Source organism: Sus scrofa, chromosome 10 (genome assembly GCF_000003025.6).
Source record: "Sus scrofa isolate TJ Tabasco breed Duroc chromosome 10, Sscrofa11.1, whole genome shotgun sequence".
NCBI lineage: Eukaryota > Metazoa > Chordata > Mammalia > Artiodactyla > Suidae > Sus > Sus scrofa.
In genome coordinates this window covers 12,893,409-12,910,955 of record NC_010452.4, presented here as the reverse complement: position 1 = coordinate 12,910,955, position 17,547 = coordinate 12,893,409, and the positions used below count along the sequence as shown (strand labels likewise).

Genomic DNA, 17,547 nt, shown 5'->3' with positions numbered 1-17,547 from the left:
GCCATCCCTTTTAATTAGCTCCTCTTGTCTCTGGAGGTTTCCAAAGAACAGATCACTTGCTCCCAGCCGCCCCCTCCCCTGCCGCTCTTCTTCGCCTTCCCCGGGAGACAGGACCCAAGAAGGCACTGAGCCAGGCCCTTTCATGGTCTGCCCACCATGACCATGCGACCACCGTCCGGCAGAGGGCGCTTGCACTGACCTTTCGTAGAAGGAAGCAGATGCGCTCAATGTTCCTCAGGCGTTCCCTCTATCCCGACGCACAGGAAAGAAAAGAGAGGGCAGATTAGATCTTCTGCTGAAGGAACAGGAGGCAGAAGCCACCAGAGGCCCCTCCCAGCCACATGGCCTACGTGCACCATGTAGCTTTTCCTAACCCAAGTTGCCGCTCATACAACTCGAAAGCAACAAACAAACAAAAGCAAATAATCCAATTAAAAACAGGCAGAGGGGAGTTCCCATTGTAGCTCAATGAGTTAAGAACTCAACGCAATGTCTGTGAGGATATGGGTTTGATCCCTGGCCTCGCTCAGTGGGTTAAGGATCCGGCATTACCACAAGCTGTGATATAGGTCGCAGATGTGGTGTGTGTGTGTGTGTGTGTGTGTGTGTGTGTGTGTATATGGAATATATATATATGGCAGTGTAGGTCACAGATATATGTGTGGAATATTATTCAGCCATAAAAAAGAAGGAAATCCTGCCATTTGTGACAACATGGATTGACCTTGATGGCCATGTGCTAAGTGAAATCGATCAGAGGAAGACAAATACTGTGTGATCCCACTTATACGTGGAATCTAAAAACAAAACAAGAACAACAAAAACTCATTAAAAGGAGATCAGAAATTTGTGGTTATTGGAGATGGAGAAAGAACTGGATGAAGGCAGGCCACAGATGCCATCTCCCAGCTCTAAGAGAAACAAGCACCGGGGATGTGATGCACAATGTGGTGACTACAGTTAACACTGCCATGTGGCATATGTAGGATTTTTGTCTTGTTTTGTTTTTTGCTTTTTAGGGCCGCACCTGCAGCATATGGAGGTTCCCAGGCTAGGGGTCCAATCGGAGCTGCAGCTGCCAGCCTACACCACAGCCACTGCAACATAGGATCTGAGCTGCATCTGCGACCTGCACCACAGCTCATGGCGACGCCAGATCCTCAACCCACTGAGTGAGCCAGGGATCAAGTCTGCACCCTCAGGGATACTAGGAAGGTTCGTTACTGCCGAGCCATAGCGGGAACTCCCATGTGGCATATTTGAATAAGTGAATAAATCCTAAAAATTCTCATCACAAAGAAAAAAAGGATTTTTTTTCCCTTTGTGCCTGGTATCTTTATGAAATGATGGAGGCGAACCAATTATTCTGCAATACCTGTAAGTCACTATCCAATATATGTAAGTCAAGTCATTTATTAACCTTAAACTAAACACGCTGCTATATGTCAGTTATAGCTCGATAACACTGAAAACAAAAGAGAGCTTTGAGCTTCTTTTCCATCTGCCCTGTACAGTTATTTGCTCTTAACAGAACTTTGCCAGCAAACACCATGGGCTCAGCTTCCCTCTCAGCTCCGCAGTTGTCTGCACTTTTCTCTCCAGTCTCCATGCCCCTGTGAGACAGTCAAACCACAGGGTGGGCGCCTCGTGCTCATGAATGTCCCAAAGCCTGGGATCCCCCCCCTCCCCAGGCCTTCCCCTTTGTGTGTCCAAGAGCGCATGTGCCTGATTAGTGTGCAAGGTGGGAAAGTTCTCTGCCTGTTGGTTTTATTTTTCGAAAGTGAGTGTTTGGAGGAAGCGGGCTTCCCATACCAGTTAGACACCAGCCGTGCCCCTGGGCTGAGACTTTTTAAGACAGCCAAGTCCATCTCCAGAGGCTGGCTCCCTGCCAAGAGAAGATGCCCCGGGGCTGGGAGGTGAGGACGCTCCCATCACACACAAAGTGCTGCCTCCCGGTTCCTAGCGAGACATGCGAGATTTCTGAAGCCACTCTGAACACAGCTGTGGCATCTCGCGGTGCTTCATTACCGAGGCAATTTGGTGGCGGTAAGATGTGATGATAATGAGTTTCCTCACGGATCAGGGGAAGACAGGTGGCAGGGACACTTCAATTTCCCTAATTAAATCATAAATAGAGTGATTTCTGCGCATCCTGGAAGCCCCGAGGAAAGAGCCCACGTCAGGACAAATTAGCGTCCACGTGGCTAGCAAGACAGACCACGTCCTCCTCAACACACATGTGCACGCGCACGCACACACGCACACGCACGCACAGCCAGGCACGGAGGCTGCTTAAATGCAGAATAATGGGAAGAGGAGTGAGGTACCAGGCATGAAAGAGGGGGGTTCAGGACCCAGCAAGTCTGAAGGACATTTCTCATAACTTTACAGTGAAATTAAATGTCCAGCTGGTGGAAGGAAGGGGAAAGGATTAACCTGAGGAACTAGGAGTCAAAACAAAGCATTGCTCCCCCTTCTCACCTCCTGGAAGGGGATCTACCCAGAGGGGCCAACAATAGTGGGAGTTTTAGGGGATATGAAATCAGAAGGAGTTCCCATGGTGGTGCAGCGGCAACGAACCTGCCTAGGATCCATGAGGACGCAGGTTTGATCCCCGGTGTTGCTCAGTGGGTTGAGGATCCAGTGTTGCGTTGCTGTGGCTATGGTGTAGGCCAGCAGTTACAGGTTCCATTCGACCCCTAGCCTGGGAACTTCCATAAGTCACAGGTGTGGCCCTAAAAACCAAAAAAAAAAAAAAAAAAAAGGTTGCCGAGCAACTATTGTGTGCAAATTCTGTCCTTGCATTGACCTTGCAAAGAAGCTCCCTGGGGGATTCATGCTGGTCCTAATTTTCTTTGTTCTGCTGAACTAAGGAACCTGCCAAGGTGAGATGGAATTGGGCTCCATGAACCTGCCTCATGGTTTCACCAGCCCCCTGCACCCCAGTGTTGAATTCACATCATGGAATTGAGAGGCAGGACACATTTCTTCACCAGCAGTCACCCTGGGGGGCGGGGTCACACAAGAAACTCTGGGTGTCCTGTCTACCTTGAGCCCCAGGGAAAGCAAGCTCTTGACGCTCTGTGTCCCCAAATGGATGGAAGTGCCCCCTCAGACGAGAGCAGCTCCCTGCACCTGGGCGATGTTGAGGAGCCAGGTGCATGATGCTGGAGCCAAACCCGAAAACATCCAGAAGGAAATGAGGCCCCAGGTCTCATTCTTTCAGGCCTGGAGGAGCCAAGTTACCACCGGTGGGTGGTGAGGCTGGCAGATGGAAGTGACATGGATTTCAAGAACGACAAGTTTCACAAGATGGAGTGAGTTTTCAAGTGGCTCTTCTTCAACTTGCCACAAAATCCTGCTTCACATGGTTGACTTGGAAAGGGCTGGGCTCTGGCTCACAGAAGTAAAGAGGGTGATGCCAAAGGGATTATAAAAGCAGGCATTTAAAAAAATTCAATTCCCTTAAAGGGACAACACAGAGGAAGTGGTAAGAACACAGACAGACCTGGGTTCCAATTCTGACTTTACGGCTCAGCAGCTTTGAATCCTTGGATAAGAGTCTCTAAATTGGGTAAATGATGCCTGTCTTGCAGAGTTGAGAGGAGTATAGGATATATAAATATATATAGTTCCTAGCATGTAGTTAAAAAAAAAAAAAGAAAAAAAAAAACCAAAAAGCTTATGACTCCAGTAATGACCCATACTTTACCGAGGGGACACCAAAGCCTGTCCCAGGTCTTCTGCTACCTCCCTAAGAGGAAAGGCCCCTGCAGGGGGCCTGCAGCAAAGAAGAACAGATCTCTTTGCTCCTGTCAGTAAACAATGTCATAAGCCTCCTGGTTAATATTCACACTAATATATGTAAAATAGATATGTGTGTATTCACACCAGCAAATCCTGATGTTCACTCTACAGGTTTTTTGTTTTGTTTTGGGGTCAGGGCCGCACCCGAGGCACGTGGAGGTTCCCAGGGTAGGGGTCAGATCAGAGCTGCAGCTGCTGGCCTGCAGCACAGCCACAGCAACACCGGAGCCAAGCCCCATCTGCAAACTACGCCTGAGCTTGGACAATGCCGGATCTTTAACCCACTGGGTGGGGCCAGGGATTGAACCCACATCCTCATGGACACTGTGTCAGGTTCTTAACCCGCTAGGCCACAAAGGTAACTCCTTCTATACAGCTTTTGACAGATCAATGAGAATGATTCAAACACAAACGTGCCTGAGCCCAGGAAACCAGGGCCTGGAAGGGACTTCAAGTAAATGTAGGCCTGTGAGCTGAGACGGAGAGACAGGCTTCCATGACCTGTGAGTTCCACCTTTGCTGCAGAGGTGCTGGTCTGGAAAGAGGCTGGAGAAGGCTCTGTCCACAGGCATGTCTGCACCTGGCTCTGGGACTTGGGCTGCACTGAGCAGAGGAGTGACAGCCAGCACCCACCCCAAGGGACAGAAGTGGGGTCCTCCTCCTCCTCCACCTGCACAGAGGCCCCTCTCTACCTGCATTTGGGGGGCCGCAGGCAGGACCTGACAAGCCAGACGGAGCCGTGGGGCTGCGGCAAGGGTCCCTCACGTGCTGAATCCGGACCAGAGGACCAGACTGCATCACATTCCCTGGGGGAAGGAGCGCTGACCCCAGACCCAGGAGCCCCCCACCCGAGATGAGGCTCCCTGGATGGCGGATGTAGGTCGAGCCGCAGTGCGCGTCATCCGCCCCGCAAGTCTCCTCTGAGAAACTGCTGGAACGCAGAGCGAAGGAGACCCGTGATGCGGCCACACCCGCCGGCATGATGGGCAGTGGGCGCCTCTCTCCTATTCAAGGATGTGCAGCCCAAACCCTCTAACATGGAGTTTTGGGGACCGCCCCCCGGGGAAACTGGGGCTGCCGTATTTGACTTTGCAAGATAAACAGAGACCTCAGCGGCCTTGGGAGCGACCACCCTGAGCCAGCCGGGAGGTGCAATCCCGGCCGAGGAGGTGCCCCTGCCACCTGCCCACCCTTCCGACCACCAGCACACACCACTTACCGCATGAACAGGGTTACACTGGTCGATGGGGCTCTTAAAATCCGTCCTTAACTCATCAAAGGCAATTATCTGAAGAGGAAAATATGGAATTGAATTTTAGTGCAAAGGTGAGTCAACACACCCTGTCAAAAGCTTCCTGTAGTTTGGGTCCAAAATAACTCAGGGGGTGATCAGAGGGTATCAGTGACACCAAGACTGGCCAGGAGTCACTGGCTGTCAAAGCTGGTGATGGGCACTCGAGTTGGCTGTACTCTTCTACCTCTTCGAATGCTTAAAGCCCTCAAAATAGGGAACTGGAGGGATGCTGCCTGAGGGTAGACACTTAGAACGAGGAAATAAGTAAGTCCTGGAGACCTGGCACACACACGGTACAATGACCATAAACAACACAGCCATGTTATCAACATTAAACTTGCAAGAGACTAGAATTTTTTTTTTTTCTTTTTAGGGCCGCACCCAAAGCATACAGAGGTTCCCAGGCCAGGGGCCAAATTGGAGCCGTAGCTGCCCGGCCTACACCACATCCACAGCAACGTCTGATCCGAGCCATATCGCACCTACACACAGCCCGCACACCGGATCCTTAACCCACTGAGCAAGGCCAGGGATCGAACCCACAACCTCATGATTTGTTTCCACTGAGCCATGACAGGAACTCCAAGAGACTCGATCTTAACTGTCCCCAGTACTAGAAGAAACCATCGTTATGTGACAGGATACAGGTGTTTGCTTAATGCCACAGTGGCAACTATACTGTAAGGTAAACGTAGAAAAGCATTAGGTCCTACACCTCAAACATACTCAATGTTGTAGGTTAAATAATCTCCATTTTTAAATCCCTCAAATAAAGATTTTTTTGTTTCCAGTGCTTTACACAGATGTAGAGAAAACTCTGTGATGGTGAGGGCAGGCTGGGTTTTGGAGAAAAGCACAAAGAACCTTCGAGTTTTCTCCCTAAGGAAACGGCTGTTAACGTTTTATTTTGTGTATTTTTGGCAGAGGTGCTGATCAGAAGTTAAACAGATTTCGAAGTCAGGCAACAGGGAGAGCAGAAAATCAAGCAAGCAGAGTTGACAGGAATAGAAAGAACCCAACCTCTAGCCATCCACCGGCTGGACAATCAGCTCCTGGGTCATCACGGATCTTGGTCCCCTGGATGTGGGTTCTCAAGGTCATTCTGAACCAAGTTACCCAGAGAGGACCAGTTTCCCCATCTGCCCGTAGGGGAGGCAGATGCTGACCTGAGGCGTGACCCAGCCACAGAAAGAACAAACTAGAGGTGAAGCTTCCTAAACCTCGGCCACCTTGTCCCCCAGCTGTCCCCAGTGAGACTCAAGGACAGAAAAATGTGGTATTCCGCCAGTAGAACATCCCCTCGCGGGGTGTGGAGGTCTTAGGTCTCCTCTTGGGCGGCACATAAGTGGATATAACCAACCCCCCTAACCCCCAGGAAGGCATAGCCCAGGGTGCCTGAACACTTGGCCGAGTCGCTGAAGCCGTGAAGCTGGCACACCTCCCCTGTGCCAGCAGCATAGGGCTGAAAGTAAGTACCAACCGCAGGAAAACAACTTGCGTCCCTCTAAAAAAGCAGGTATGATTTTAAAGCAGTCACATGTCATCCTGATTTCAATACTCCTACAGAATTAGGGGGCGATTCTAGTACATGTTGTATCAAACAGACACATTCTGTATCATCCTTTGCCAGGCAGTTAATTATCCAGCCTATACGTGAACCCTTTAGTAACAACTCCCCACTTACTGAATATGCTCATTTCATCCCTGGCCACCACTAATTAATCATGATTCTCCTGTAATTCACCAACACAGGCGTCCCTAGGTTTTCACCCACATTCTAAGGCAGGGTTAGCAAACTATAGCCTGCAGGCCAAATCCAGCCTGCCACTCGGTTTTGCACCACCAGTGAGCTGAGAATGGTTTTATACCTTCAAAATAGTTGAAAAAAAACCATGCATAATGTTTTGTGCCTTGTAAAAAATTATATTATATTCAAATTTCAGTTTCCGTAGATAAAGTTTGGTTGGAACATGGACACGCTGACTCTTTTATACATGGTCCATATTCTTGCCGTATGATGGCAGAGTTGGGTAGCTGCAGCAGATACCATATGGCCCACGAAACCCAAAATAGTTACTATCTCGCCCTTTACAGAAAAAAAAAAATCTGTCAACCCCTGTTTTATTCCTTTATTTTTCTTCTGAAACTGCACTGTCCTTTATGGTAGCTACATTTGGCTATTTAATTTTAATTAGTTAAAATGAAATTGAAAAGTCCGCTCCCACATTTTCATTGCTCAAAATCACATCTGTCCAGTAGCTATTAAACAGCAGACAGGGAGTTCCCGTCGTGGCGCAGTGGTTAATGAACCCGACTAGGAACCATGCGGTTGCGGGTTCGGTCCCTGCCCTTGCTCAGTGGGTTAACGATCCGGCGTTGCCGTGAGCTGTGGTGTAGGTTGCAGACGCGGCTTGGATCCCGAGTTGCTGTGGCTCTGGCGTAGGCTGGTGGCTATAGCTCTGATTAGACCCCTAGCCTGGGAACCTCCATATGCCGCAGGAGCGGCCCAAAGAAATGGCAAAAAGACAAAAAAAAAATAAAACAAAATAAAATAAATAAACAGCAGACAGAAAACATCTCCATCATCACAGAAAGTTCTATTGTACGCACTGCGTGAGAAGCACGGCGATGGCTGAATCACTCTTCCACAAGGAACCCCTTTCAGTATTGCCAGCTATCCTGAATCCAGCCCACCTTTCTTCTTCAGGCTAATTGTCCTTATAAATAAGCTTTATTCAGATTAACTGGCAGTAAATTATCTCATCATCCTGCTTACCCTTCACTAATGTTACAGACTGTCAATGGCTGTACGAAAACACGACTGTCAGAACTAAACACATACTCAAGGTGTTTGAGGTCAGCTGGCACAGGGAGTAAGTGTGTCACTCAGCTCCTCTGTTCTGTAAGCTGTGCCTCTGTTAATGTGACCTGCTAGCTGGAGCCCTTTCTGTGGCCACCTCACATTCCTGGCTTCCTGTTGAACTAGCACTGACTAAAAGCCCAGGTCTTTTTAAGGGAGTACTCTTCGTGGCTCAGCCGTTAACAAACCCGACTAGGATCCATGAGGATGTGGGTTCAACCCTGGCCTCGATCAGTGGGTTAAGGATCCACTGTGTTGCTGTGGCTGTGATGTAGGCCGGTGGCTGTAGCTCTGATTTGACCCCTAGCCTGGGAACCTCCATACGCCGCAGGTGTGGCTCTAAAAAGCAAAACAAACACACACACACCCAGGTCTTTTTTTTTCTAATTAATTTTTTTATTATAGTTGATTTACATTGTTCTGTCGAATTCTGCTGTACAGCAGAGTGACCCAGTCATCCACCGCCACATGCTCTCTTTCTCACATTATCTTTCATCATGTTCCATCACATGTGATTGGACAGAGTTCCCTGGGCTCTACAGCAGGACCTCACTGTCCAGCCATTCTAAATGCAACAATCTGCATCGACTAACCCCGAACTCCCCGTCCGTCCCACTCCCTCCCCTTCCCGCTGGGCACCCACAAGTCTGCTGTCTGTGTCTGGGAATCTGCTTCTGTTCTGTAGAGAGGTTCATCTGCACCACGTTTTAGATTCCACGTACAAGTGATATCACATGGTATCTTTCTCTTTCTGAGTGACTTCTCTTAGTTGGAGAATCTCTGGTTGCACCTATGTTGCTGCAAATGGCAGCCCGAGTCTTTTTTATGTGTCTTTGGTTACACTAACTCCACCTCATTCCACATGCTCATTGTTGGATGTGGGCACCTAAGAGCAGGAGCTCACCTGATCCCTTTTAATTCCTCTCTGTTGGTCCCATGTGTTGAGATATGATCTATCTCCCAAATACATTTATTTTATTTTATTTGCTTTTTAGGGCCATACCCATGGCATATGGAAGTTCCCAAGCTAGTGGTCAAATTGGAGCTGTAGCTGCTGGCTTAAGCCACAGCCACAGCCGCGTCAGATCCAAACTGCATCTGTGACCTACACCACAGCTCATGGCAACGCCGGATCCTTAACCCACTGAGAGAGGCCAAGGATCAAACCTGTGTTCTCATGGAAGCCAGTCAGATTCGTTAACTGCTGAGCCACGGCGGGAGCTCCCCAACTACAAATTTTAATGAACATAATGTACTCCACGCCCCCCACCCCATATAAACGCACACCGAGCAGGACCAAGGACAGAGCCCAAAGCTCGCCACTCCCTGCTCCCAAGGGGCAATCCTGTGCCCCATTATTTATCTGATTATAAAGACAATTTACCATATTTTGATCCAGTGAACTGAAAGTAAGTCTCTGGATAGCATTAGAACCCCATTAACTGTTGGTGCAGCATGTTTAAGCTCCCCAGAGAGGCCAGGAGCCCATGGAGGAAAGAAGTCAAGCCCGAGGTCCCATGTCACGGCTGTGACTGGAGACCCATCTTGAGTATTTCCTACCCTCAGCCCTGCCCTAGGCCTGCATCCCTGCCTAAGTGCCAGGACATGGGTCTGGGCTGAAGCGGAGCCCTGGCGACTCTGAGCTGCTGAGTGAGGCTGAGAGCACACACCCACTGCCCACCTCAGGTCCCTGGCTGGAAGATGGTACAAGAAAGCAAGGCCAGAGTAGAGCCTCCACCCTCGCGCTCCGGGATAATGGCTACTGGGTGGGTGTCTCTGATGACAGTGATGGCTACATACACAACGAGGATAAAGGCTTTCAGCCTCCCCACCTCCGGTAACTACTCACTAAATGACCCACCAGTCACTTGACCAACATTCGGTATCTTTACACACGGGCACCGGGCTAGCCCTGAAGATACAAAAATCCACAAGGTACAGCTCCCAACCTCACCAAGGTCCTGGTCTAGAAAGAAGGACAAGCAGGTAAACAGATCATTACGCTGCAATGTGGTAAGTGCTATAAACAAGACCTTTTCTAGGGGATTGAACCCTGTAGCTTCAGGGATGCTAGTTGGGTCCTTAACCCACTGAGCCACAATGGGAACTCCATTCTTTCCTGGGTACCTACTACAATGTACCTGGCACTGCTCTTGGCTCTGGAACACAGCAGTGAGCCAGGAGATAAGGTCCCCAAGCTCACAGATGGGGGCAGGGAGAGAACCAATCGATCCCTAGACAAAAAGAGATCTGCAAACCCTAGGCTCTGGGAAGAAAGTACAACAGGGTAATACGAAGACACAGAATTGGGAGGTGATCAAGGAAGGCCTCTTGGAGGAGGTGCAGTTTGAGTTGAGTGACTGAATGACCAGGAGCCAGTACGGAAAGTTTCAGAAGGCAGTTACACTGCAGAGGCCCTAGTGAGACATAAGGCGAACTGGGGTGAGGCGAAGAAAGCGGCAGCTTAAGCCCAGGGACTGAGAGAGACGGCGGGAGAGGACAAGGCTGCAGCTAAGACTCCCACCAGTGTGGGACCAGTACCCCGAAGCTGACCCACAGGGTGAGACCCCATTCAGCCCAGCTACTCTGGTGGTGACGCAGCCTCTGCGTGACTCACAGAGCCCGGTGTTTGCTGCGCGTGGTTGGTTTCACAATCCAACAAAAGGGTGTGACCAAGGGGGACGCTGATAGGTCAGTGTGTGTCAAAGCTGTGTCAGGTGTGCGCCCCAAGGAGTAGGTGGCAGGCTGACCATCCCCGGGGCCTCTTGGCAAGGCTGCTAATTCGAAGGAAAAGTCAGTGGTCAGAGGCAAGATGAGCAAAGACCAGGAACCCTCACTAGTCTGGAGTTCCCGCTATGGCTCAGTGGGTTATGAACCTGACTAGTATCCAAGAGGATGCGTGTTTGATCCCTGGCCTCGCTCAGTGAGTTAAGGATCCAGCGTCACCATCCGCTGTGGTGTAGATTGCAGATGCGGCTTGGATTGCACATTGCTGTGGTGCAGCTCCGATTTGACCCCTAGCCTGGGAACTTCTATATGCCGTGGGTGTGACCCTAAAAAGCAAAAAAAAAAAAAATCAAGAAAGAAATGGGAGTGATGCAGCTTCAAAGCGAGGAGCCCCCAGGATTGCCAGGAGCCCCTAGAAGCTTGAAGACACAGGGATGGATGGTCCTTAGAGCTGTCAGAGGAGCAGGGCTCCACCTTCTTTCAGACTCCAGCCTCCAGGACTCAGGAAGAATAACTTCCTATGAAGGCACCTAGTTTGTGGTAGTTAGTTAAGATAAGGCCACTCTGCAAAACGGATACACTCCACTTGCCGAATATCTGAAATGGCTGCTGCTGTGACCAAAGATGTTTTCAGGCAAGGATGGCTTCTGGTGTCACCAGTGAATGCCAGTGTGAAAGAGGCAAACAGGAGCGTTTCCAACACCAAATAAACACCTCCCCGGGAGCACAACCCTTCCTGTGTGTCCCCTACTGCCTCACTCAGAATATCCTTCCAATTTAGAAAGAGGTCAGTTTTGGAGTTCCCATCGTGGTGCAGCGGAAACGAATCTGACTAGGAACATGAGGTTGCAGGTTCGATCCCTGGCATCACTCCGTGGGTTAAGGATCCAGTGCTGCCATGGGCTGTGGTGTAGGTCACAGGTGAAGCTTGGATCCCTTGATGCTGTGGCTGTGGTGTAGGCCAGTACCTACTGCTCCGAATGGACCCCTAGCCTGGGAAGCTTCATATGCCACGGGTGTGGCCCTAAAAGACAAAAAAAAAAAAAAAAAAAAAGAGAGAGAGAGAGAAAAGTCACTTTTTTCCTTCCTCTCCAGGTCTTGTCCCAAAAGGAGCAACTCCTTTGGATCACCGCCCAAGGCTTGAGGCCATTTTTGAGGGTCTGGAGCTCCACCGGCCGGGGGATGGGAGAGCGTTTCTTTTGCTATGAAAATATTTTAATTAAAATATTAAAATTCCACTGACGATTCACATTATTGGATCCACAACCTTCTTTTAAATAAATGTCATTACTTTTTCTCAGGAAAATCATGATCTAATTTTCCTTGTTTTCATTGGTTTTTTAATTAAAGTAGAGTTGATTATTTACACTGTTTCTTCAATTCCTGTTGCATAGCAAGGTGACCCAGTGCTACACAGTTCCCCGTGCTGTACTGGTTGTAACACATACGGTGTAGGTTTGGTGCTGGTTTTATGTCTGACCCTGGAGCAGGTGAAGAGTGTCAAAGGTTCTGTTCACTGATTTTTTTTTTTTTTCTCTTTTTAGGGCCGCATCTGCAGCATATGGAAGTTCCCAGGCTAGGGGTGGAATCAGAGCTATAGCTGCCAGCCTACACCACAGCCACAGCAACGTGGATCTGAGCCGCGTCGGTGACCAACACCACAGCTCAGCTCATGGCAATGCTGGATTCCCAGCTCACTGCTCGAGGCCAAGGATTGATCCCTCATCCTCCCGAATCCTCATGGATACAAGTCGGATTCGTTTCCGCTGCGCCACAATGGGAAATCCCTGTTCACTGATTCTAAACTGCTATGGGCAAGAGTCTGCTAAGACACAGCTGGGCCCCTAAGAAGAAAACAGCATCAGCAACACACCCATGGGTACCACACACCCAGGCCCCACTTCTCAGCATCATAAAATGAACCACCAATGGCTCCACGCCTCCCTGCATCCAACAGGAGCGACCTCTTTAGTGGGAAGAGCGCTGCCCCTGGGGAGTTCTCAGTGGCATCCTGATCTTGCAGGGGCTAACGGTGTGACCTTGGGCACGTCACTTCACTCCTCCAGGCTGTGGTTTGCCCATCCACAAAAGGAGAAGAAGAACCATCCCTACTTGAACAGGTTGCCACAGGTGTGAAATGAGGGGCCCTAGACGATGGTGTTAGAGCAGGAGAGAGAAAGACGGTGCTGGATGAGGGGGGCCATTGTGTAAAGGCCATTATAGAAATGGTTCCACGTTGCAGGACAGTGGAGCACATGCCTGTGAGTCAGAAAGTCTCAGTTCAAATCCAAACTCCACCTCGTCTCTTTGGGTGACAGCAAGGAAATTGTTTAACCCTCTCCAAACTCAGTGTCCTCCAATATAAAGAGGGGAGAGGAATGGTTCCCACCTCCCGTGGTGGCTGCGAGGCCTAAATGCAACAATGTCCATAAAGCGCCGAGCACAAAGCTGAGTACGCAGCACCAGTAAATACTGTTACTTCTGTTGCTGTAGTTATCACCAAGCAGAGATGTCTGGGCCCCGCCTCGCGCCTCTCCTCCCTCCGTGGCCTTGAGTACAGCCGTTAGCATCACACAGTCTGGATCCAGGAGGACCCAGGCAACTTAGGGGACCGGATGAGGGCACGCATGGGTGAGAAAGCGACAGCGCCCATCCTGTTACAGGAGGGAGACTGAGCACTGGGTTGCTCGGAAGGAGGCTGGGATCAGCAGGTGAGCTGGGAAGGGAAGCATCTGAGGCCCCCAGACCAGCCCTAGACCTGCAGGATGAATCCAAGTTGGAGAACACAGGACACAGCTTATTTGCCATTGTCTGTGCCAGAATTTGCAGACACAGCTGGTTGTGACATTGCTTCCCTGGTCCCCGTCTAGTTAACAGAAAACAAAGATGCCCCAAAGCCATGGACATCTGGGACGAGAGCCAAGAGAGCTGGAGACAGGAAGGCTCAGCAGAGTCGCAGGAGCGTCCCCGGCTCCAGCCAGCAGCGCCCCCACCCCGCCCCTACCCCCCCCCCAAGGTAAAAATCCAGAGGGAGGAGGTGCTGAGAAGGCACCAGCATTCTGCTGACCTGTAGTGGGGAAAGCAGCGCCTCTGAGGAACACATGCAGTGAGGGAGTGGCGGGGTGCCACAGGGAAGAACAAATCTGACTCCATACTGGATCTGTTTCTTTTACTCTAACCTCTGTCTTCTGTTGCTTTCCTTATAAGAATGGTGCCTGTAGCCTGAAAGATATAGGAGAGCCCATTCTCAAGGCTGTGACCTTTAAAGGTACACTGACAATGTTCCATTCATAGAGATTTAAGAAAACATTGCAGAACAGACAATAACATTTATCTTACTGGAGGTTTACAGGGATATCATGGCCTTTAGACAGCCGCAGGGACAGCTGCAAGGACAGAAGATTCGACAGGAAGACGCTTGCAACAATCAACTCCACCCCCTCCCCTTTTAGTACATAAGAAGCCTGAATTCTAACTTAAGGACGATGGTTCTTTGGGACACTAGTCCATCATCTTCTCAGTCTGCGGGCTTTCTGAATAAAGTGGCTACAGCAACTCGTCTAATTCACTGGCTGGCACTGGTGGCAAGTAATACGAGTTTGGATGAGCTTAGACTTAGTAAAAGGAGGAGGGCAACAGCCTGCAGCATGCTGGGGTCTTACTGGTCCCACACGTCAGGCCACAGCCCCCAACTCAGCCAAGAGCCCCAGCACCACGGCCTCCAGGTCAAGCAAGTAGGGAACCACAGAGTCCGCTCTAAGTGACTACTGCCAGCCCCAGGTTCCCCCTTCCTCCCACCAAGCCTGGTTCTCCAACATGAGACCTCAGGGGCAAGGTCTGGCTCGAGGGCTTTGTGATCTCCAGATACCCTTTCAGCCTCCCACATGGCTCTTGCAATTGCGCTTCCTTCTGGTTTCCAATGCCCCCTGCTCCTTGGGGCAAGTAAGTGCCTCCTCCAGCCCCCAAGCCTGCAGCACCCCACGGCTAGGGGGCCCAAACTCTGGGGAGGTGCCCACCCAAGGGTATGACCATGCTTCAGGGAGGCTCCCACACCCCAAAGTATCTTCCAGGAAGATCCAGCATTATTCATTCTTAAAAATTCTTACTAGGAGGAGTTCCTGCCATGGTGCAGTGGGTTAAGAACCTAACAGCAGTGGCTCAGATCACTGCAGAGGCTCAGGTTCAATCCCCAGCCTGGTGTAGTGGATTAAAGGATATAGTGTTGCCACAGCTGTGGCTCAGATTCAATCCCTGGCCTGGGAACTCTGTATGCCAGGGTGTGGTCATTAAAAAAAAAAAAAAAAACCCTTAAGAGCATCAAGCATTTGCTGGGTACTGTGGTAGGAGCTAGAGACACTACAATAAGAAAGGCAGACAATGGAGTTCCTGTTGTGGTGCAGCAGAAACGAATCCGACTAGGAACCATGCGATTGCGGGTTCCATCCCCAGCCTTGCTCAGTGGGTTGAGGATCCGGCGTTGCTGTGAGCTGTGGTGTAAGTCACAGATGCAGCTCAGATCCTCCATTGTTGTGGCTGTGGTCTAGTCCAGCAGCTGTAGCTCCGATTAGATTCCTAGCCTGAGAACCTCCATACATATGCTGCAGTTGCAGTCCTAAAATGCAAAAAAAAAAAAAAGAAAGAAAAGAAAAAAAAAAAAAGAAAGTCAGACAAGGCACTAGGCTCCACTAGCGACAAAGCCTCTCTCCTTGACCCCTCTCCTCTGACTCCACCATATTGGATCTGTTTCTTTTACTTTAACCTCTGTCTCCTATTGCTTTCACTACAAGGATGTTGCCTATAGCCTGAAATATACAGCATAGCCCGTTCTCAAGGCTCTGACCTTTACTCAGGCTCATTTGAGCCCTCTTCTCATCTAGGCTTCAGCCTTGAGCTCTGTGTCCATCCCTGCAGAGTCTAGTTTTAGCAAGAATCCTCTAAGTTGGTTTAGAGAGAATCCCCACCCTTGATATCTGATCACCATGGCCTGCCTTTAGCAAGAATCTTAAGTCAATTTGGTAAAAATCCCCTCACCCCTGATGTTTCCTCTTAGTGATTTTCCATCAAGAATCCCTTCACCCTGCTCCTTGGCTACAAATCTCCATTGTCCTTGTATTCAGAATTGAGTCTGATCTCTCTCTCCCCTATTGCAATAGCCCTGAATAAAGTCTTCCTTACCACTTTAACAAGTGCCAGAACAATTTTTTTCTTTAACACCAATCTCTATTCATTCTCTTGCTTAACTATGAAAAAGTAACAGCCTCTGGGAGCAGCAGCCTATTATACAAGGCATTGATTTTTCCAAATGTGAGGGTGAACACTTTAATCAAATTGAAGTTAAGATGTGTATAAAAGGAGCCAGGACTCCAAGCTCTGGGCCGGAACTTAAATTTGTATAAGCTGTTGGTGGGTTGCTTCTTTTGGTTTGAGATCCTTAAGAGCAGAGGGTGAATTAACCATACTCCTTGGTTCAGGACACATTATCATCATGAATCTGAGCAAGGACCTCTCATTTTACTTACTCAATAATTCATTGCCTTTTCTCCCATTAGCCCTTTCCCTCCATCATATGCAATTATTGGTTTATGTTTAATGTATCTCTTTCTCTTTGCTGTGTTCTTACAAAACATGCATTTGTGCATATCTATTTTTAATTTACTTAACTGTATATCATTCTCTTTCTTACCTTCTGCACTCCGCTGCATTGCCACAGGGCTCCATGGGTGCAGACACTGCAATTTGCCTATCCATGCTCCCATGAGACACAGACTGATTTGAACTTTGCACCACAAATAATGCTCTAAAATCCCCAGACATGTTCCCTTAAGGATTGGTCTGGCAATTTCCTTGGGATTTATACCTAGAAGGGGAACTGCCGGGTCATGTGGTTTATGGGTTTGTTTGTTTGTTTTGTCTTTTTAGGGCTACACCTGAAGCATATGGAGGTTTCCAGGCTAGGGGTTGAATTGGAGCTACCGCTGCTGGCCTACGCAACAGCAACGTCGGATCCAAGCCATGTCTGCAACCTACACCACAGCTCACACCGGATACTTAACCCACTGAGTGAGGCCAGGAATCGAACCCGCGTCCTCATAGATGCTAGTCAGATTCGTTTCCACTGAGCCACAATGGGAACTCCTATGGTTTTTTTTTTTTTAATTGAGCTAAGTATTCACAACTACCCTCCAAAGTGGCTGCACTCCCCCAGCAGTGCTGATGGCTCTGCATCCCACATTCCTGCCAAGATTTGACAGCATCCCGCTTTCCAGATTTTGAAGTCTAAGGTTTTTTTCTTTGTTTTGTTTGGGATTTGTTTGTTTGTTTGTTTTTGGCTGTACCCACAGTATGTGACGTTCCCGGGTCAGGGACTGAACCCATGCCACAGCAGCAACTCAAGCCATGACAGTGACACCAGATCCTTAACCTGCTGTACCACAAGAAAATTTTTTTGAAGTCTAATAGGTGTCAAGTGATCTTTTTCTTGTTTTAACCTGCATTTCTCCAGTTTAGAGCCTTTTTCCACATAATGGTTAGCCTTTTAGATTTCTGTCTCTGTGAACTGCCTGCTTAGCTGCTTGGCCCATTTTTCTATGGGATTACTGCCATTTTTCTTTTTGATTTGCACTTGTTTCTGGTATGTTGTAGATGTGAATCCTCTTCCAGCTTTAGACATAGTATTGAATACCTTCTCTTATCTGTCACCCACTAATTGACTCTGTGATATCCCTCATTGAGTGGAAATCAACTTTTGCCTTACGTTGTATATTTTTTGCAGGTTTTTTTTTTTTTTTTTTTTTGGCTGCACCTGTGGCATGCAGAAGTTCCCAGACCAGGGATCAAACCCAAGCCATTGCAGTGACAA

General features: G+C 49.1%; 1 protein-coding gene across 1 annotated transcript in view; it reads right to left on the bottom strand.

Annotated features, from left to right (window-relative positions):
* CNIH3 (cornichon family AMPA receptor auxiliary protein 3) overlaps positions 1 to 17,547 on the bottom strand; it is a 205,350-nt gene that overhangs the window by 50,660 nt on the left and 137,143 nt on the right. The window contains 2 exon segments of the mRNA XM_021064387.1: positions 200 to 247; positions 5,027 to 5,095. Of these exon segments, the coding sequence (XP_020920046.1) occupies positions 200 to 247; positions 5,027 to 5,095 (117 nt within the window).